Below are 22,497 nucleotides of genomic sequence, written 5' to 3' on the forward strand. Positions count from 1 at the left end.
GAAAAAAGCACGTTCTTTGTGCACGCTAATTACTGTTAGATTCTTCAGTCTCTTATCTGCCATATTGGTTCTAAGGTGATTTTTGATCAGTTTTAGCTTGCTAAAGCTCCTTTCACAGCCGGCTGTGCTAGCTGGAAGAGTTATTGCTATCTTTATAATCTTGTAAAGTTCAGGAAAAGCCATAGATAGGGGTTTGAGATGTTCTGCAAACTCCTCGACTACTCCAAATTTCGCACCTGAATGCCAATTCATTGTTTTAGCTTGCCTCATTTCCAAGATTCAGCCTATAATTTATTAATGGGCTGCAGGAGGTTTAATAGTATAAAAATCGAGGATTTTTTTTAGATTTGGAGTCAGTTGCCGATAGGAAGCAGAACATCTGGAGATTTTCCCAGCTGAATTGTTCATTTAGTTCTCCAAGAAAACTATCAGTGGTTGAAAACAAGATACTTCATTTTATATTAGATGAATTTCGCATGGCGTCCCGCTTCCCAAGTGTGGTTAGAACTATTAAGTCGTCCATGTTTGAGGGCATGGAGCTCTGTAACTGACGCCGAAAGCAACATTTCAAATCATTTCTAGTAGCGATATCACAAGAATGTTAAAAATAATGTTCAGCTTTCTCATCACATCTGTAGGTCTACAATTCTGCTAGAAGGCTCTCAGTGAGATCTGCTGATTTCAAGTAATCTAACTTTGTAGCATATCTGACGCTCTTTTCACTTCATGTAAGATATCATTTAGTATGTGAATGTCTGGTCAAGATGACGCAGACCTTTAATTAATAAAACAGTCAAATCTTGCTATAATTGCACTTACAGCACGCACATCGTAAGCCCGTCGTGTTTCAGACGTTGTTTTAAATTCTACAGTCTTTTCATTTGGATGCATGTCTTTTCTTCTTTGAAATCAATCCACTATGTGTAAAGATTAAAAGCCCCCTAGTGGCACAGCGGTATGTCTGCGGACTTACAACGCCAGAAACCGGGTTTCGATACCTGCGGTGGGCAGAGCACAGATAGCCCATTGTGTAGCTTTGTGCTTAATTCCAAACAAACAAACATTTAAAACACATAAAAAATTGTAGCAAGTCTGAAGCGTTGAGAAAAGTCAGCCACAGGGGTAACAGATTTCACACTTTCTACGATGACGAAATTTAGACGATAAGCAAAACAGTAAATGTAGATGGCTTGAGATATAACTTGCTTTATTTTTTGTTCAACCCCAGAGCACTTGCTGCTCATGACGGCGATGCTATCATATTCTTGACCAATCAGGTTTGTGACATCAAGTCCGTTGTCTTTTAATTCCTCCATAACATAGTTGGCCAACGATTCTGTGTCGAGTTCAGCAGGGCTTCAAAACCAAGATTTTCCCATGAACTTCTGAATCATTAAAGTACCGAAATATTAGACTCACTTGCTCTTTTTTGGATAGGTCTTCAGTTTCATCGACTAAGACTGAAAAGTACTTGGCATTTCTCATTTATTCTTTTATTTTGTCCAGAATTATATCACTGTGGATATCCAAAATAACATCTTGTACACAGTATATTTGGCATTTTTAGGTCCTTCACACTGTTGTTAATTTAAGATCTGGGAATAAATTTTTGAAAAATTTAATATTTTCAAAATTTTCCTTTATTTTCAGCTGTGTCTCCTTCACGATGACCCCTCCGAATTCTGTTTTGGACAGCCGTAAGTAAGTCTTAACGCATCTGCAAGTATTTTGATGTATTCCCTATTTTTTTCCACAGTCAGCTATTGAGTTTCATTAATGCGGACTGTTACTGTTTTCTCAGAAAGCTTTGATTCTAAATATTTATTATATTTGCACGTGTTGTTCAAATGTGCATCAGACTGCTTATGTTTGAGAAGTTTATTGTGTTTTGGAGATTCATCCGTGCACTTTTTCCATGTATTGAACCCTTCAGACACAAAAGCTTGTTCACCTTGATATTTAGCGCCTGTAGTAAAATGACGACAGAGAAAACAGTAATTTTTTTATAGATGAGGAATATTCAAGCCAAGGGCATGCTTTATACCACTGAATTATGAATTTTCGTCAATGAGTCTTTGGAAAGCGGAAGGGCTCACAAAGAACAGGTCGAATTGGTCCATTGTCAGGCATTTGCGATATGTCAACCGGACTACCTACTCCAAGAGTTGGCCAAGGCAGAGTTGATTTTATACTGCTGCTGTTCGGCTCGTGTAATTCTCCAATGCTAGCGGATTCGCCCAATATATCTTCATGTTCTTCATAAGAAGTATCCACACTGCCTCTTTGCTTCAATAGTCTATCCTCTGTCGGGTCGACTAATTCATCTTCAGTCCTTCGGCGCTTCTCGCTTTGTCCACCTGTCCCCTTGATAGATTCATCTTTCTGAGAATCCTGCGAGTTACGCGAGTTTTTGCAAAATTTTGATATCAATTCCTTCAATAGTGAAACTGGATGTGTCTACACTTGTATGCAGAACACCAACTTTATGTAACAACTAACAACAGTAAAATGTATTGTTCAAAGATACCCACGACCTCTTTGCCTAGAAACGTGAAGAACAACCTCGCAACAAGTACTGAGGTGCAAAGTAAAAGCGCCGAAGATAGCTTGTACACAATAAACCTGTACTTGTCACAACTGTTTACCGCAAAACTGGTCTGAAGACCTTGTTTATCAACGTTTCTGAGAAAGGCAGGCCTAGGTTTCTTTTTAACCCTTTTGCGGGGACAGTATGATGTCATCGCTCAGTCTAAACATAATATTCATAGCCTTCAATCTTAATTAGTTACAGAGCTACCAAGTAGAAAATCAGGTCTCTCTTGCCAAGCTCACCTGCCAATTCTCCCTGTCAAACTTTGGCAATAGTTTTGTCTAACTTTTAATTCTATATTATTAATAAGCAATAAAAAAACAAGGGTTCCCTTTGAAATGGCGTATTATTCTCAAAAGACAACGTTTAATTTAGTTTTCAGTTATATTTTTGTTCCCACAGAAAATACATCGATCAGCTTTGCTTAACTTCTAATGACGATTGTGGCATAATTAAAAAGCCATAAAAATTGTGATAGTTATGGAACATATTCAGCTTTTTGCATGTTTTTATTCTGTGTTCTTTCGAGCATTATCTAATTAAATAAATACCCATTTAGTGCAGTAGTACAATTAGCATAAAGATTAGAGTTAAAAGGAATACCTATTGTTGTAGGATATATCTGGTTCTAGAATACTAGAAAAAACATCCCGTAAAACGGTAGTGCGCGTGCGAACGCGATTTTTATTTATATTTTGTTATAAACATTATATTTGCTCTATGTATGTAGGATTAAATTGGGAGAGGGGGGAACTGGGGCAATAAAAATATTTGGGTGGGTAAATATCCCCCTTATAGCAACGCCACTGCTTATAACGTTTAAGAGAAATTTACACGATTGATAACAAACGTAGCTTACTGATTAACTTTACTCGATCGTTTGGTACATAAATCTCTGCTCAATAAATACATTTTGTCTCATTTCAGCATTACTATTTCTTCGAGTTTGCTGGAGTAGATATTTTAAAATGATAAAAATTAAGTTCAGGTGCTTTTGCTTAACTTCCATAAAATACTATATAACTACTAAAACAAAACACTGCTTCAACCAGAGTCGAAAAAAAACTTAATAAACCGTAACAACAACAGACATAAAAACTTTCAAACACTTGGAATACAAGTTTTTATCATTTATTAAAATAACAACAACAACAAAAAAGCAAGACAGTAAACCCTTTCCTGGCCAGGTCTTGATACTGTTACGTATCTGCTTGTTTGATAATTTCCCGTAAAAAAATTTTCCGAGAAACTTCAGCGATACAAGTCCTTTCTTAATTAAAACTAGTTTATTCTTTCTCGTTACAAACTTTATAATACGTTTAATTTCCAGTCACTTTAGCTTAAACACACGCTATAATTCACAACGATTCACGCACTTTACTTACGGTCACTACCGCTCGCTTCACACAATCATCTGTCTCTATATCTCCCTATCTGCAAATTATTTGCCGGTCTTATATAGAGGGTGTCTGGCAAACACTCGCGCCTTCATGATCCTTCTAGAAACTCATCACGTGTTTCCAGAGTCACGTGACTTCCGCTGTCGTAACAATACAGTGCTTGAGTTGGGATTGGCTGGTCACCAAATTCAACTTCAGGCTAAAGGTCATCCTTTGTTGTCCTAAAGAAGAATAGTCAACTATTCGAAAGCGCTCGAGTCTTATTGTAACTTTATTACACTTTATATGTGATCCTTTGTGCTTACTCTTTTATTAAGATCAATATGAATCAACAATAATTCATTCTAACCATATCTCGTAGACTAACCCGTTTAAGATCAAGAAAGGGTTTTTAGTTAGTGGTTAGAGCACGAGGTTGCATTTCATGTGACAAGCTAATTTACATAATCTTTCATAACATTAATATTTGTACATCACCCTAGGGAAAGCTCGTGTCAGTTTCATAATATGAACATGCTCAAATTCTACGTGCTCTAGCTAAAAATTCATAATAGTACTAAACGATAGAAGGAATAACGGTAAATCTATCCATAAAAAAAGTAAAATTAGCTATCTCACAACTGTATTTCGTGAATCCTCTTTTAAGGTTTTGACAGCTCATTACACAAACTGAAGTGGTAATTTCTTTATCGTTTTCAGCGTAGTTTAAAAATATAGATAGCAGTGATGCTTCCAAGCAGACTCAACGTTATTATACAATTGTCATCAGCCCTTTCAGTTAAAAAAAATATACTTTCAAGTCTAAAGTTTTGGTATAAACAAGGAACAGATATGGAAAAAAAAAAGAGAGTCGTTTGTGAATGGATCCCTACTTTTAAAAATGCAGATATGTTTTAAGTTGATGCCACGAACAATGGGGAAAAAATTTGCACTTATTTGTAAGTTAAATTTAGCAACGTGTTTCGTGTATAACTTTAATGGTATTTACATCATTAACCTATTTTGAACTTCAGAATGAAAGTAAGACTTGCCAAATCAGACAGCAGGATAAAATCGTGATATTGCATTACCTGTAACAATACTACTCAAAAAGGGGTTTAGTGTGTCATACAGTTTCATAAAGCTGGTTATGCCCATAATTGAAATAACTGCAATCAGAGTGAAATTACCCCTCAAATGTAATAAATTAATAATTGTTTCTAAATAATTAGCAAACAATTTGGTGTGAAACATTATATTTACAATTAAAGCGAAAACGAATCTTACGGGTCAATCGTCATAATTTTGAGTTACTGACCAGAAGAAAGGTAACCAGTATGCAACAACTGCCATTTGACTAACTACCCTTAATCGAACAGCAGGAATGGCTAGCTGTTAGCTACAGCTGGAAGTGCATAACATGTTTAGTGGTACATTGTCAGCGCAAACTTTGGACCTGCAGCTCTGCAGCCCGACACATTAACTTTTAGGTCACGCTCGGCTTAATAATAAAGAATCTTAGAAACATTAACTTTATTTCATTTTAATCTCGCATGTTACAAATAAAACATTTGGAGAAATGCATAAATTGTCATACTCCTCTGACCAGAGGATCTCTACTAGCAAATTTGGCTTAAACTCAAAGTATTAACAGGCAAGTAACATTCTATAATTAACCAAAACAAGTTGCAAAAAGAGATAATTGTTTTCGAAAAGGGAAAGCTTATATAGCTACACAATGGGCTACCTGTGCTCTGCCCACCACCACCGATATAGAAAACCAGTTTCTAGCGTTGTAAGTCCACAGACATGCCGCTGTACCACTGGCGGGGGGAGGCCAAAAGCATATATTATATGCAGTGAATGTTAATATTATATTGATCAGTTTCAAAGTTGAATCTAATCTACGACATGGACGTAAAAAAAGGAATATATTTTATTTATTAAAATTCAGATACTTGACGTTTTCCGTCCAGCTAAAACTGACGAAGTAATTAACACGTTTTTTAGCGTTAGGTTCACCTAAATCCAGGGCCATTTATTGAGAAGGCAAGCCATCTTTAATGCTGCCATAGTTTACGTTACTGTGTTTGATGCATTGTGCTTTACAGTCAAGCCGTTCCTTGGTCAGTAAAATTAATATTTTAAGCTGACTAAAGTGTAGAACATTCCTGTATATTTCTTTTCTTCAGTGTTGCAAAACAGTAGTGGAACAAAACAGGTGGTTTAAATGGAGTTCAGAAATGATGTGCGAATCTTTGATTGGTGAAGTTATTTCATCAGTTACAATGTTTTGAATCACGACATTACATGCAGTAGTAAATATTACAAACACGACTAATATGATTGCAGGCATAGAACTGATTCGACGCACTTAACTGTGGATGTTCTTTTTAGATGTTACAAAACAAATGCATTTCCAAACACACGAGCTTCGTGATTAGCATCTGCTTCGTAAGTGCTTCTTTTCGTGCTCATTGGTACGTAATAGCACTTAACAGATCCACTGGAAATGAGCACGGTATGTTTGTTTGTTTGTTTTGAATTTCGTGCAAAGCCATACGAGGGCTATCTGCTCTAGCCGTCCCTAATTTAGCAGTGTAAGACTAGAGGGAAGGCAACTAGTCATCACACCCCACTCTTGGGCTACTCTTTTACCAACGAATAGAATTGGGATTGACCGTCACATTATAACGCCCCCACGGCCGAGCATGTTTGATGTGACAGGGATTCGAACCCGCGACCCTCAGATTGCGAGTCGAGCCCTGCATGTTGCTTACTAAACCAATGTTCAATAGTAGGTGCATACTTCTGAGGCACTATGAGCCATCAGGCTAAAATTACTTCTTGAATTAGGAAAGATCATTAACCACTGAGGTGACGTATTGTAGATCTGCTTAGTCCATACAAGTAACATTAAAATGTTCCACAATAGTAATTGCAAATATCTGCTGTATACTGATTATGCTTTAAAGCACTAAGAAACGTGTTGATAAACAAATTATATTTACGGTTTCCATTGAAGTTGTGATAATACTTTTCTTGGACCTGTGTTACTGGAATCGTTCTTATTGAAGCTGTGGCAGTATTGAAGGTTTCATGTTTATGTTCTTCAGTACGAAATGTGCGCTTAAATATCTCATTCTCAAAAATTGCTCTCATTCACTCTATTTGTTACAGTAATATGGTCACTTTTGAAAGTTTAGGAGAAGGTATGTTCTCTTTTTAACTGTTGCTCATAAATAAAATCTTCAAGTGCCTAGTTTTATCAGCTCTGTGATGATTTCTTCTTTGTCCAAATGTACTAAAGGAACTAAGTGTACCTGCACTTTTTTGTTCATTTATATTTCGAACTGGCTGATCTGAAGCTTTCAAAAAACTAGCCTTAAATTACACACAGCTTCTTCTAGTGTAGAACTCTGGATTTCAGAGCTTGTGAGTCTGGTTCAAATCCGTGCGATGCTACAGATTATTATCGCACTTTCAGTTGTTGGTGAATTATAAGAGTGACAGTCAATCCTTTATCATAGATAGCAGGTGATAGGATGCTGAGGATTTACTGTTTTCCCTCTGGTCAGTAGATTAAAATTAGGAACATCAACAGATTTGCCATAACTACAAATGCTAAACAATAATACTTTACCAAGTAAGTAAATACGAGTTTTTCACAAAGTACTGTAGGACATAATACATTATATAGCTAGATTCCTTGACCAAGTATCTCTGCAGAAGGTAAGACCAGAGGAGACAATTTTATTTTTTTTGCACATACCCAGCAAGTCATGTTGTCTATTATCTATCTATACACACACACACACACATACATAACAACTGATTCATAATTATACAGCATTATAAGTATAGTATTTGCTTTGTTGTTACTATATCTTCTACCATTACTGTTTGGTGTTTGGCTAAAATTATTTGTGGATTTTACCATTTAAGTACTTTCTTTGTGGATCTTACCATTGTAGTGCTAGGTCTTTGAGGGTTCTAATCTGCTTTTAGAACACACAATATCATAACTTGCCCAGAGGGTTGTGAATAATACCAAGATGGTAGAAGAAACAAATGTATCAAATGATATGGTATTGTTATATAGATTGAATGACATTATTTTTAACTCTTAAATCCTGTTGATGTACATAAAATAGACCTCAACCACTACGTTCTCCACTATCCATCAGCACCCAGAAGTAAGATCTGATGAACCAAATCATTTTCTTCCTTCCAAGGATTGTTTTAAACATTTCTATATTCTTGTGATATTCAAAGGATAAACTAGGCACCAAAGCACCTGATCTTTTTTTTAAAAAAAGGTCTTGAGACCTAAATGTGGAAAAATAGTAGTACTGATTTGTTGCATGTAGAGATGGTACAAAGTTGAAACAAAGCTGAACACTTTATTGATAGAGAAAAGGAAAAAAAAAAGAATCAAGTATCTGGGAGTATTTCTGCTTCACTTAAAGTCAAAGAGCAGTCCCACGCACACATACAAGGTAATGTAGGATACAACTAAACCATGAAACAGTAACTAGCTTCTTTGAACGAGTCTTGCTGCAGAAAGTAACATCAAGGGTTTAATTAGCACGATTTCTGTAGTATGAAGGAATACCAGCTATTTTCTACCCCTCTCTCTCTCCCCCCATTTAGTAGAGTGAATTCTTAAAGTTCACCTAATTTTAATTACAGAACATTGGTCAAGAAACTCAGTTCCTTTTACCCTAGTTACCTACTCCTCTGGGTCATTCACCTATATATTCTAACCAATGAATCTTAAGGAAAAGGAAAATGAGTGTACCTGAGAATACCATATCTCGACCACATTGGCAAGTTCCAAAATAGAACTTTAGAAAAATGTGCATGATATGAATAGAAGAGTGAAATATGTGGTATTTCCATACCACATCCTCAACAGGTTTTGGCACTCACCTTTCTGAAATCAATATAAAATCACTGCTTATTTTCCTTCTTGTCATTATGTTAACATAGCTTGTTCTGATCATCAAAACTTACCTAAAGCACATGCTCATTTACAGTTTCTTGTGTAACCAACATGGTTAGAAACTAGACAGCTGTCTAACTGTCACTAGTTTCACAGTGATGCTGAATTTAAAATGCACGTCCTATAAAGTTTGTTATTACTTTACAATAATTAGTCACTCCTGGTTATATTTCAACAAGTCATGTTTGCTGGTATACATAAATAACGACTAGTTCACAATTTTATTCGATTACAGACACAGTATTTGCTTTGTTGTTAGAAAAGCTTTTACCATGACTGTTCGGTATCATCTTGGTAGAGAACACATGGACTTGTATAATTTTGTATTACATAACAAGAAATTAGAGATTATTCTGATTATGACCACCTTGCATGTTAGGCCTTACTTTTACTTAACTAATGTAAGGCACCACAATTTGGTCATAATGATGTTCCCAACTAGTCTTTAATATGATACAGTTCTTAACTTTCTCATTGTTATTTTTATCATATAGTGGAGCTGATAGAATTTCCACACCTTACTTACACATTTGAACATCAAGATCCCCTTTCGTAACTATTACTGTAGGAAATATACTTGTGAAACACAGATTAGAAATGACAAAACTATCCAGTTTACATGTAAAAAAGTTGTGATATTCCTTAACTACATACAGTCATACAACCTCAAACTGGAACTTTCAGAACCAGGAGATGATGCATAACACAGTTCTGTACATTTTAAATAAAGAATGCCAAATACTTAACATTATAATAGATTTTTAGATGATTCCAATATCAGAACACACTGTAACCAGTTTTTTTATGTACCTAACTAAAACACCAATGAAGTTGGAATGGCTCAAGTGTTAAAGTTGGCTGAGTGTTCTGCTGACGATGGCTCAAATACTTTGGTGTTTTGTTCAAAGCAGCATTGGAGTGAAGATTTAGATCTAAGGTCAAATTTTATGTTAAGTGTTTGTGGGTCAATCAAGTGCATATCATCGTCTACGACAGTATAAGCCACCTATCTAAAGATGTTTCAGATCTTGGAAAACAGAGTACCTGCTCTCTAATAAAATATGCAATCTTCATGACAATGAAACTTACTGTATGTGAGAAATTCATAACATCCAGCAGAAAGTTTAAAAGAGGTGTCTTTTCACATTTTAAATATATGAAACGTTTTTATTTTACAATATTCTGTGTTGAGATCCTTTTTATAAAAAAGAACTACCAAAATAGATGTTTAACGTCAAAATGTAAAAAGCACAAAACGCTTTCCCCAATGGAACTTTTACCGAATTACATTTAAAAGAATCTTCCACCTTTTCCCCCGTGTATCACATGTGAAGCAATTCATAACGTTCCTAACTAAAATGAGAACATTACAATGTAAAAATTCACATTCTGAAGTTTACATTACCAGTTTCCATCAGCATGTAAAACTGATAATAACAAAGAAGGCAATCTTAGTTAATTACAAAAAAAAAAAGAAATGCACCAGATTACTCTAGATATCATATGACAAATTTTATTTAGACTGAAGGTTTTTTAAGAGGTAAAATAAAAAATCCCAACACTCCACATTTTGTTTCTATTTTGTACCACTGTTTCATAGTTATGCTTGTAATAGAAACTAGCAACAGTTAATAGTCATATCACAGTATTTTAAACAGATGTTTTATTAACACTAAATGTTTAATAATAAAAAAAAAACACAATTTAGAAACTTCATTGGATACCTGTGATGATGATAAAGAAAACAGCTACAAGAAAAAACAAAAGTATTAAGAAAGAGCCAAAGTTAAGCAACTCATAATTGTGTTTGTTTGTTTTTTTGCACGTCATTGCATGTTATCCATTAGCTTGCTACATCTATATGGATTACCAAACTCTCAAGTTTCAGCATTGGATCTCTTGATTTTCACATGTTTATGGAAACTCCCTCCCCCATTTTACCAGCTGATCTTACACACAGGTGCACACATGGAGTGGGCAATGGTAGCAGGGATAGCTATCTAACTGATGTCCATCAGTGAAGTGGAGTCTGTTACACTTGTGTTACTGTCTTTTAAAATACTGTCAAACAGGCTCTGGAGCTCTTGGGTTGACTTGATTTGGGTCAAGAACTCTGTCACGAGAGGATTCTTGTCTAAAATAAAAAGAAAGCGATTCTACAAACATAAAAGGCCGTGTTTTTCTAAAAACATAATTACTCAGAAAGCTGAAATTAGGTCTTTACACACAGGATTGCTAAAGGTGAATATCCTTTAAACTACATATTAAACATTTATATATATACAATAATGCAAAAGTAGAAAACGAACAAAAAATTTTCACAACACAAAACATCACCCCCCAAATATTCTTCTTCTCTCTAAGTAATATGTTACCACCACCATGTTTAATGCTCAGATCAAGAAGTTAAACACCAAAAATATGTTCATTTTCTTATGCATAAGGTGTTCATTGAGTAAGCTTATAGCTTCAGGTTTTTTAATTTGTTGTTAAAAAAACATGACTGGTGTCAGATTATTGGTATCAATTTCCCAAACCTGTAGACTAAATATAAAGCAAAAAAACAAATTCCAACATTGGTAAATTAATGTATATATATAAAGGTGAAAACAAGTTTTAATTACCCAAATTATCTTATTATCACTTTTTCAACCAAATTAAAAGGCTGAAGCTATTTTGTTCAAGAGCTACAACTTACCAGTAACCAGCCAACACACCAAGATTACATGGTTGGTTGTAAGGTGAAACAATACTTTTCTTTTAACATTTAATTTAAAATAGAACTAACTCTACAATATGGAAAGGATGACATAATTTAAGGATGAAAAATGGCTCAATCATTAAAGTTTTTGAAAATAGTACTAAAATACACTTTATGCCAAAAGACAATTTTCACCCAAGTTTCATTTTTCAAGTACTGACCAATTTGGATTTGTGAGGTAATAAAGATGGCCATAACCTACAGCCAGAATTGTAAAAATGTATTTGTTAAGACTTAATGAACATTTTTCACCAAAAGCTCTTGGTTTTGTACTCCTTGTGATCCTAAGAAACATATAACGTTTTTATAAGTTTAGTTAATATATGTCAGGGAAAAATATATTTTATGATGAAATTCGGGTAAAAATTGTATGAAACTTCCCATCGCATAACATGTTTATACATCAAAAAACTACTTAAACTTAGGTGTCAACAAAAGAAAACAGCCTTTCCTAATGGATGACTATCCATACATACATTCTAAACATTTCACAAGTCTTTAAAATGTAATAAAAATGATAATAGAAGTTTATTTTACAAGGTATGCTCACAGCTAGCTCATGTGTAGTGTAGTTCAAGAACATAATGCGAGCTGTACATTCACCAATGATTTATGACTTATAATGACACAAATAGCAGTTATAAATGGTTCAAAGAGCAATAAAACAATAAAATTTAAGTATAAACAGATGTATATTGTTACGAGTTTAAAGAAATTTCAGACACACAAATGTTGTTTCACGTTACAACATGAAGTCATTCTAGTCATCATGTTAAAACTTTATACAAGTGCAAATGGTCACATGGTTGGTCCCTGGGACCTGGTCTGTGTTGGTAGAGTTAAGTGTTTTTGTTTGTTTTCACAACTTTTTGGTACAAAGTGTGACTTGGCCTGGGGTGAGCAGTGTTGATAGAGTTAAGTGTTTTTGTTTGTTTTCACAAGTTTTTGGTATAAAGTGTGATCTGGCCTGGGGTGAGAAGTGTTGGTAGAGTTAAGTGTTTTTGTTTGTTTTCACAAGTTTTTGGTACAAAGTGTGACCTGGCCTGGGGTGAGCAGTGTTGATAGAGTTAAGTGTTTTTGTTTGTTTTCACAACTTTTTGGTACAAAGTGTGACCTGGCCTGGGGTGAGCAGTGTTGATAGAGTTAAGTGTTTTTGTTTGTTTTCACAAGTTTTTGGTACAAAGTGTGACCTTGCCTGGGGTGGCCAGTTGCTCTCTTAGGTTGCCTGAAAAACCAGGTCAACTTTTACACGAGATATATTAAAAATCACGGGTCGACTATTACATGAGTACATACAGTAAAACAGAAGTAGTCATTAACATCCATCCAGATATGCCTCAACAATATGCAAGTCAAGAAAAAGTTTAAAATCTTACAATTAAAGAAAGTAAAACACCAAGGATATATTCACAATTAAATGAGTGTGGTAAAATATTATATATATAATTTTTTAACAGGTTTAGTTTTTTTTCTAATCAGTTACTGCATTTCAGTCCAAAGAGAACTTGAACCAAAACAACAAAAATTTACAAAATTCTATTGTTAGGTATTTAGAGCTAAGTAATGGTGTAAACTGGTATTAGGCTTTCTTAAGAAACTTTAAAAAAATTATCCTTGTATATCTAGCAAAGGTACAAAGGTTGATCTAAGATTATCAATTTCGGGAATTTCTTTCTGTTTTCTTTAGAACGGTGACATACGAAAGTAGTGGCATGGATGCTTTGTAAGTAAGAAAGGTACAGCAGCCACAGTTTACTAGACCACACTCAACTGCTATTTGTTATGTCCATCTGAAACACTCATGCAAATCAAGCATTGAATTAACCAGAAACTGTTGTCATTGTTCTTTTCTACAAATTAGTGAAAGTCATTTGACGAAAATATTGACAATTCATTATTATTTTTTCCTTAATAGTTTTGCTTGCGAAGATGTCTACATGGTTGCTGTGATATACATGCGGTGCTCAGCTGCTATGAAATACAAAGGTGCCTTAAAAGTATCTTTTTTTTTAATTTGTACTTTAGGACAAATCTTACCAGCATCTGGTATTGCAAGAAGTGCAGTAAATGCTCTCATAGCTGAGCGTTTCAACTCGTCTTGTTTTTCAAACTCCTGCTTCACCGAGTTGGCTTTCACTTTACTTGTACAGGTAGTCCTCAAAGGTTCAATAAGCCTCTCTAACCCTGATAAAAAAAACAAACACACACACACTTGTAAAACATATTGCTATATGAAAATATAAGTTTTAACAAAATCTTAACCTTATACGGCTGGTGAGAATCTTTCTATGGCATATCAGTGATTTAAACATACAAATATTTTATACAATTTTTATGTCACATTATACCTCGTGTACTTATGGTACACAGAAGAGTTGTTAAATATCTTCAGTAAAAATAAGAATTAACAATAATCATTAGTCTTAATTATGAGAAGCATAAAGCCTCTATGACCACTCTGCCTTAGATATCTTTGCTGTTAGTGGTGTTTTTGGCCCTTATCCCAAGAACACCTGACAAGGTTGGGCCTGCTGAGTGAATTACTAAGCACACAGAGTACAAATCTTGTTGCTAAATAGAAGACTATTAGTTTAATAATAATTAATTTATTCCTATATTGATTTCAATGTTTCATTTTAGTTGTACAAATAGTGAATGGCAACATTTTATCATTAAAAAGACGTTTCTAAAGGTATAAAGTGTTTAAAAAATTCTGCAACCCAAATTTTCAGGATTGTGACATCTCAGAAGACATCAATTTTCCATTAATCAATCTATTTATTAACAATACTGAGATTCTAAGAGTCTTCCCAAGTTTTCCATGCAATTTAAACTAATTGTTTCTTGTTTAATAATAAGCCAACATAAGTTCTATGAATTTCTTGAATGTGCAACCTTAAACACTTTTTGTTTACAAAAAACTTAAAATTTTCCTTATTAACTTAAATCTGTCTATCAAGATTCTTAAAATTGTCCTTATTAACTTAAACCTGTGTATCAAGATCCTTCCTCTAGCTTCTTTTACAGTCTGTCTCAAGTATGACCATAGTTCCAGTATGCTCCTAATAAGTCAATATTTCTTAAGACTGATTCTCAAGGTCAATAATGGGGAACGTAAGAGACTTTTACTGCTCCTAGTCAGTTACCAATACCTGCAAGGTGCTGAATTAAGAAACTGCTTGTTTGTTTGTTGAATTTTGTGCAAAGTTACATCTGTACAAGCCTTCCCTAATTTTGAAATGATAGACTAGAGGGAAGACAGCTAGTCAACACCACCCACTACCAACTCCTGGGCTCTTCTTTACCAACAAATAGTGGGATTATCACACTAATCACATTATAATGCCTCCACAACTGAAATGACGAACATGTTCACCAATGGGATTTGATCTCATGATCCAAAGATTGTGAATTGAGTTACCTAACCCGCAAATTAAAAAAAAAGACAGGAGAAAAATTATGAATTTTGTCTAATGAAATAATTGGTCAAGAATAACATTAACATAAAGCAACATATAAGTCCTGGAAAAATAATATAATAAATTAAAACAGGCTCCACAATAAAACAAAGAGTTTGTGTTTCTTAGCTTCTTTTTACCTTAAAAAGTTTGATTTTTCACAACTTTTGAAAGAATTAAAAAAAAAAAAATCGAGGTTTTTGAAAACTTTTTAAACAAAAATTTAATACGTTTATATGAGAATCGTGTCTTGGATATTATAGCTATAACCCTGAATAGCTTAGAAAATTAACTACAAAGTTTTCAAGCATTTTCAAGCAGTTTAAATGACTATTCACAACAGATATACTCAGGATGGCAGAATCTTCTTTAAAAGACATTTAGTCTTTTTTTTAGAGTGATGGTAAAACATTTCATATCTTAATCTCAATACTCGTGAAAATTCATAATTTGTAATTTTTAGAAGCATTTATTATGGAATGTCAACAATTAAAGTTAAAACTTTTTAATAAAACCCATAAATACAAAATAACAACATACTCTGCAGTACAGCTGAAGGGCAGAGAGAGGCTAGCCGTACCAGCATCAAGTATGTTAACATTTTAATATCATAATGGTCTCGAAGTCCATCTTCCACATGGTTAATGAATTCAAAGACATCAAGTCGATCCAAACAGGAGTCCAATAGTGTATACATACACTCAAAAGCTGCCTATAAATATAAAATAATTGTATGTTCACACTGTAATTACTGGTGCTGCAGGTAATAAGAAAACACAGTTTTTCCATATTAGAAAAGTTCATATGGCAACATAAACAGGGCTATAAATTAAAGGAGTGGCAATACGGTGATACGATACGAGTATTATATTGTGAAGCCATAATACGATCGTATCGATACATCGTCCGATATGATAAGATTTATGTGTCTTCACGACATTTAGCAAACTTTCAGTAAAAATTATATGTCTTTTGTAAAGAAAAAATCAGGATTTCTAATAAAGTATTTTTGCTAAAAATTAATGATTCAATAAAGGAAGATGAGTATTGAGTACAACATGTTGTCTTCATTTCTTTTATCAAAAACATTACACGCAAAGTAATATAAATTAACAATAACAAAACATATAGATGTTAAGTGAGAATTTGAAAAAGCACTGTAAAGTGTGAAGTACTTAAATAAGACAACGTTAGTAATATAGATAATAAATGACAGACAAGACCGTCGAACTTTGTAACAAACCATTGGTAAAACTTCTGTACTTAGATATACATTGTATTGCAGCATCAATATCTAGATACATATCATATTGACTGCTATGATGAGATGCACACCCCTACTATAAATAGACATCACGATAAAATTTGCTAATGGGAAATTATAAAATTTCTACCATGTTAACAAACATTACTTCTTTTAAATGTAAAGTGAAATAATTCTCACCACAGTTTATCATATACACGGCCTTTCGGCAAGTAAAACCAAATAAGCATACTACCAAAAACAATAACATTATTGATTATTAAAGTCAAAAGAAGATCCATAATGGAGTTATATTACCTATATCAATTATTTTTAAAGATAGTTCAGAAAATCTGAAACTATTCCTTTAAACTCTGTTGAAGCCTTGTCTACTTAAGAATGCTTACCAGACATATAAAATTCAATAAACCACTTATTATTCCAGGTGATCAAGAAATCCTGATTCTAAATCTGTCTGAAAAGTTGGTCATACCCAAGTGATATGTTTTAACTAAAGCTTCTGTATTAAGTTGATGTATTATCAACATCAGCTTTATGAAGTTACAATTAAGAATTGATCTTTGAAATTAAAAAAAAAAAATTGGATTTATTATTCTAAAAAAAATGTTAGAATTGAAAGGCGAGGATATATTATATATAATATTTTAATATCATCTTTAATAATGTTCAATTTAAGGCTTATACAATAATAAAAGAATAATACAGCATTGATGAAAAGTATAATGCACAACGCTACAGCTGGCAGAAATGTTTGTCATTTTCTATCTACATAAAAATCAGCATAAAACAGATATCACTAAATAAATCTATAAATAATGGTCAACACTATCAAATCATAAACATCTGAATGTTGATTTGTCTTTCATTCAAACTGATGTAATAAATAACACCAAATGTAAAGAATTTAACAGTTTTATTAAAAATATTATAGACTCAAGCACCTTGTAAAAAGAGCACATTACCATTATATTAATGGCACAAAAGTTTTAATATATATAAAAACAAGTTCATTCAGAAAAAGGATAATACAAGATAACTAACAAACTTATCAAAAGTAAAACAGCAACCAATTATACCAATAACATTGTTTGAACTCAAAATAGTGATAAATATTCAAGCTTTATTTACAGTATCTTCAATTTATTAAGCCAGAAATTTCCAGAACAGGGTCTGCAGAAAAGTTTCAGGAAAGGGGTGGGGGGTTCTTAGTAAATACACAGTACAGTTCAGGTGCCCAGTATCTACAGATTCACTGGGCAGGTGTGGGGGTCTCAGCCAAGATCCAGAATGTACTGGGGTCTCTCATGCCGAGGAAGTTTGGGAACCCCACATATTAAGCAATTTTTACTCTAATTTGAAAACTACAATAGCTCATAATTTTAGTTTACTTGCTAATCATGCTCATGATGAGGACACAGAAATAGTACTGCTGCAATAGAAATTCACTGCTTTATACATAGTCTTGGGGAATACCATAATATTAATGTAACATTTTGTTTCTTAGTTAAATCTTTTAAACTAAAATATCATCATCACAGTTATCCAAGAATGAATATCTAATACCCACCTTCCTGATATCAAGACCATCATCTACAGTGTGTTTGAATGGACCCATTTCTACCTCACGAATCAATTCTTTCTGAAAATAAAAAAAATTGTGACCAATAACTTATCTTCATCTATCTTAAAGTGTACTAAATGTTATCTCATTTTCATTACTAATTCATAAAAAAATTCCCAGAACAAAACTTAATCTGCAAGAAGATTTAATAAACTCTAGTTTCATTACCTTATATCAATTTGTTCTATGTAATTTATAAAAAAAAAAGTGCTAGTTATCACAATGAATAATGCACAACTAAGTTGTTAAAACTTTGATAAAAAAAAAGTGTCCTTTACACGGTCAAAAGAAAAACTTGACTTTGAATGCAAGGCAATGCTATTTTAGACACGAACACGGCAAAAATACAAAAAATAATTTGAACATTTTTTATGGTGTGAATGCCTTTTTCAAGCTGGAGAAATACAATTATAGCTGATTTACTTGTCAACAAAATACTATGTTTACACCATAACAACTGCTGTTGTAACAAGTGACTTCTATAAATAGTGCTCCAACCAATACAGTCTGTATTTGAACATTTTTTATAGTATGAATGCCTTTTTCAAGCTGGAGAAATACAATTATAGTTGATTTACTTGTCAACAAAATACTATGTTTACACCATAACAACTGCTGTTGTAACAAGTGACTTCTATAAATAGTGCTCCAACCAATACAGTCTGTTGTGTTAGAACCGGTCTGAAGAGCTCTGGATTGAGTGGAACATGCTGTCAGTAATGGATACAGCAAACATAGTGTGGTAACAATAATAACATTATCCACTCTTCTAATTCTTGAAAATTCCAAAGGGACTAGATATAGAATGCAGTGTTAAAAAATATATTAGGCCTAATACTATTGTCTGATGACAAGTAAATTAACTATAATCACACTTCTCCAGCTTGAAAAAGGCATTCACACTATAACAATTGTTCTTGTAACAAAACAGCTTATACAAATAGCATTCCAATCACTGCTGTGTTTGTTTTGCTGTGTCTCAGCTGGCCTAGTGAGCTCTGGATTGAGTGAAAAACGTTGTCGGCAATCTCTAAGGGACTGGATATAGGTTGCAGTGTTAAAAAATATATTAGGCCTAATACTAATGTCTGATGAAAAGTAAATTTTAAAACTCTGTTAATTTTCTATTCTATTAATTTTGTACGGGCCCTCTATATGACATAACTTTATAATTTACTGAATTACAAATATAGAATACTTTCCAAATAAAGTAACTTACAGTAGGTTGCTATTAGTACCTCTTTTTCTATTAACACCAAAAACCTGCAATCTAGGTTAAAATAATAATTGGAAATTCACCAATAGTCAGAACACTTTCATGCCTATATTGTTAAAAAAATTGAATATGTAAAATATGCCCCCACCAAACAAATAGTTATGGTATATCTGGAGTCAGTAACCTGCAGCTTTCGGGCCGCATGCAGCTCCTTAAGGAGATTTGTGCGGCTCTTGGGCTGTCTGAGGGGAATCGAACCCCTTATTTTAGTGTTGCAAATCCATTAAGACATTTTGTGACTGTAGAAATGTTTTGGTCCCAGACAAAAACAAAAGAATGACTCTTCTTTGGAGGGTTGCCAACCCCTGTGGTATACCAACAGAATATAACATACATACAATAACAAATAGTTAATATATTTAATTCCATACAAATATCCCCAAAACAAGAAAGTGTTATTGCATTTACAACTGATAGAATATCATTAAAACCTTGAAACAGATTTTTTCCCATTTACAACTGATAGAATATCATTAAAACCTGAAACAGATCTTTCCATTTACAACTGATAGAATATCATTAAAATCCCAAAAACAGATTTTTCCCATTTTACAACTGATAGAATATCATTAAAACCTTGAAACAGATTTTCCCATTTTACAACTGATAGAATATCATTAAAATCCCAAAAAATATCTTTCCATTTACAACTGATAGAATATCATTAAAATCCCAAAAAATATCTTTCCATTTACAACTGATAGAATGTCATTAAAATCCCAAAAACAGATTTTTCCATTTATAACTGATAGAATGTCATTAAAATCCCAAAAAATATTTTCCCATTTACAACCGACAGAATATCATTAAAATCCCAAAAACAGATTTTCCCATTTTACAACTGATAGAATATCATTAAAACCTTGAAACAGATTTTCCCATTTTACAACTGATAGAATATCATTAAAACCTTGAAACAGATTTTCCCATTTTACAACTGATAGAATATCATTAAAACCCCAAAACAGATTTTTCCATTTACAAGAATATGACACTTTCCACAGAAATGCTAGTCAATTTATTGAAACCACTCAGAATATTACGTTAAGTTGTTTCGCTACTTTTTTGGGCATGATATTGAAGAAAACAAGATATAGTCTCATTACAGATACTTTAATGAATCCCTAGTACAGAATATGATCTGAAATACTTATTACTCTGTTTATACAATCACTAAATAACCTGATTAAAATAAACATAACATTTTTAATCTAAGTCTCCATCCTTTGTATTTCTCACAAAATGGTTAAATGATAGCTGATAACATGGCACCTAACACATCGAGTATAAATGGCATGCTTTCCTCACTTTTTCCAGTTAGTATATACAAACATTATTATCAACAACCATGTTAGATTGACTTAGCTTCCCTCCCCACTTCTGTTAGGTAGTCATGGCTGACATAAAGAATTCTGGTTTTACAGTATAATCAAATCTGAATGACACAATTCATTCTTTTCGAATGATAATTCTCAGTAAACTGCCTTCATAGAACTTATTACATAGGAATAAAGCTGAACCTTTTCCCCCATAACAGTTTCTTTTTTTTTGTGTTCTGAGATATGTTTAATATTCCTGTCTAGCTTCACTTGGGTTTCTGGCAGCATTTGCATACTGCACACATTGCTACCATATGGTGCAATCATAATAGCTGCTACTTTAAGTTTCTAGCATCTTTCAAGAATTTTTAACTTTTTTCCAGAAATTGTGTGAACCCTGCGTTATTCTTGACTGGTTTTACAGCAAATCTTCAATCTAAAATGAAAGCTGACCCCTTACTACAACTTATTACATTGTACATTAAAAAAAAAACAAAGCTGACCCCTTGCCTTGATGGATTGCTGGTACACCTCAGGCAAAATAAACGCCCATTTTTCTTCAAATAGCTGGAAGGCAAAAACTAGCATAGCGTTCAAGCTGACCCCTTACTCTTATTAGTTTCAAAGAAAACTCAAACAGGTATTGATTTCTTGATCTAACTATTCACTAGTTATTTTTGTTCTTCTGAAGCAGGATGAATCTTTACTCACACAAAAACATGAGCCCTTACCCTCACTTTAGTTTCACTGTACAACTGAGGCAAAATGGATTCCAAGAGATCTCGCACCAATGACGGTTTATTGTGGGCTGCTGAATTGAAAGCCACAAGCGCTACTCGACGAACATTCAAATCTGGATCTTGTAAGGTGGAAAGAAATTCACCGATACAATTTTTAAGGAGACTGTCAATCGGTTGAGGCTACAAACAAGAGTAAAACAGGATTCAGAAATATGATTCACACAAAACATGACAATTAATAATTGTTAATAATGCTACCACTTAAATCATAATCAAATATTACACAAATAAGGTTTAAATTTAACTAAATTTCACTCTTTTATAACATTAATTTTCATATAATCCAAAACTAGCTAGGATTAGTAAAAAATACATGGCTGTTGACAAATATTTTTCATCATTTAAATTTGAAAACCTCAAATAACTTAAGTCTCATTAAACACTATTATAAAAAAAAAAAGAACATAAATTGTACATAGAAGTATAACTCAATTTGACTATGCCATTTTTATCCTTTATAATATTTACTATGACACAATTAAATAAAACTAGAGAATTCTGCCATATTTTTCAACTTTTCCTCATGGTTCTAATACCATATCAACAATGATTACAGTAGTAAACTGTTTTTGGACACAGTTGTCAAACTGGCCCTGTGCTAATTCCCAAATTCAGTCAACACGTTGTTTTGTGATAGTGGATCTAAACCTTATTATTTTATACTAGTAGAAATACCCACCCTCCGGGCAGGTATAACTGCTAGTTCCTGCAGAAGGCTATTGGGCCTGCAGCCTTTTCTGGAATTGTCTAACAGTTCTACAACAATGTACTCATATTTGACAGTCAATACTGTTCACCATCCATGAGAAAAAGGATTTTATTGAAATTTTAGTTTAAAAATGAGCTATCATCACAGCATTACATCACAGAGTAGATTTTATTGAAGTATTTCTTTGTAGATGCAGTTATCAGTAAAAGTATCTTCCTTTCCATTGCAATGCTCAAGTGATTTTCACTAAAGAAAAATAAAGAATTTTTTTAACTTTGTTTTTTGATTGTTTTATATTTGAAACTTACTCCTTTT

At 33.3% G+C, this 22,497-nt stretch overlaps 1 protein-coding gene across 1 annotated transcript in view; it reads right to left on the reverse strand.

Annotated features, from left to right (window-relative positions):
- Positions 1-10,974: 10,974 nt before the first annotated feature.
- LOC106477108 (cullin-associated NEDD8-dissociated protein 1-like) overlaps positions 10,975-22,497 on the reverse strand; it is a 78,983-nt gene continuing 67,460 nt past the window's right edge. The window contains exons 29-33 of the mRNA XM_013937709.2: positions 21,405-21,593; positions 18,025-18,096; positions 15,734-15,905; positions 13,773-13,919; positions 10,975-11,108 (exon numbers count right to left, since the gene is read on the reverse strand). Of these exons, the coding sequence (XP_013793163.1) occupies positions 10,975-11,108; positions 13,773-13,919; positions 15,734-15,905; positions 18,025-18,096; positions 21,405-21,593 (714 nt within the window). The remainder of the gene's footprint in view (positions 11,109-13,772; positions 13,920-15,733; positions 15,906-18,024; positions 18,097-21,404; positions 21,594-22,497) is intronic.

The sequence above is a fragment of the Limulus polyphemus genome, unplaced genomic scaffold (genome assembly GCF_000517525.1).
Source record: "Limulus polyphemus unplaced genomic scaffold, Limulus_polyphemus-2.1.2 Scaffold162, whole genome shotgun sequence".
Taxonomy (NCBI): domain Eukaryota; kingdom Metazoa; phylum Arthropoda; class Merostomata; order Xiphosura; family Limulidae; genus Limulus; species Limulus polyphemus.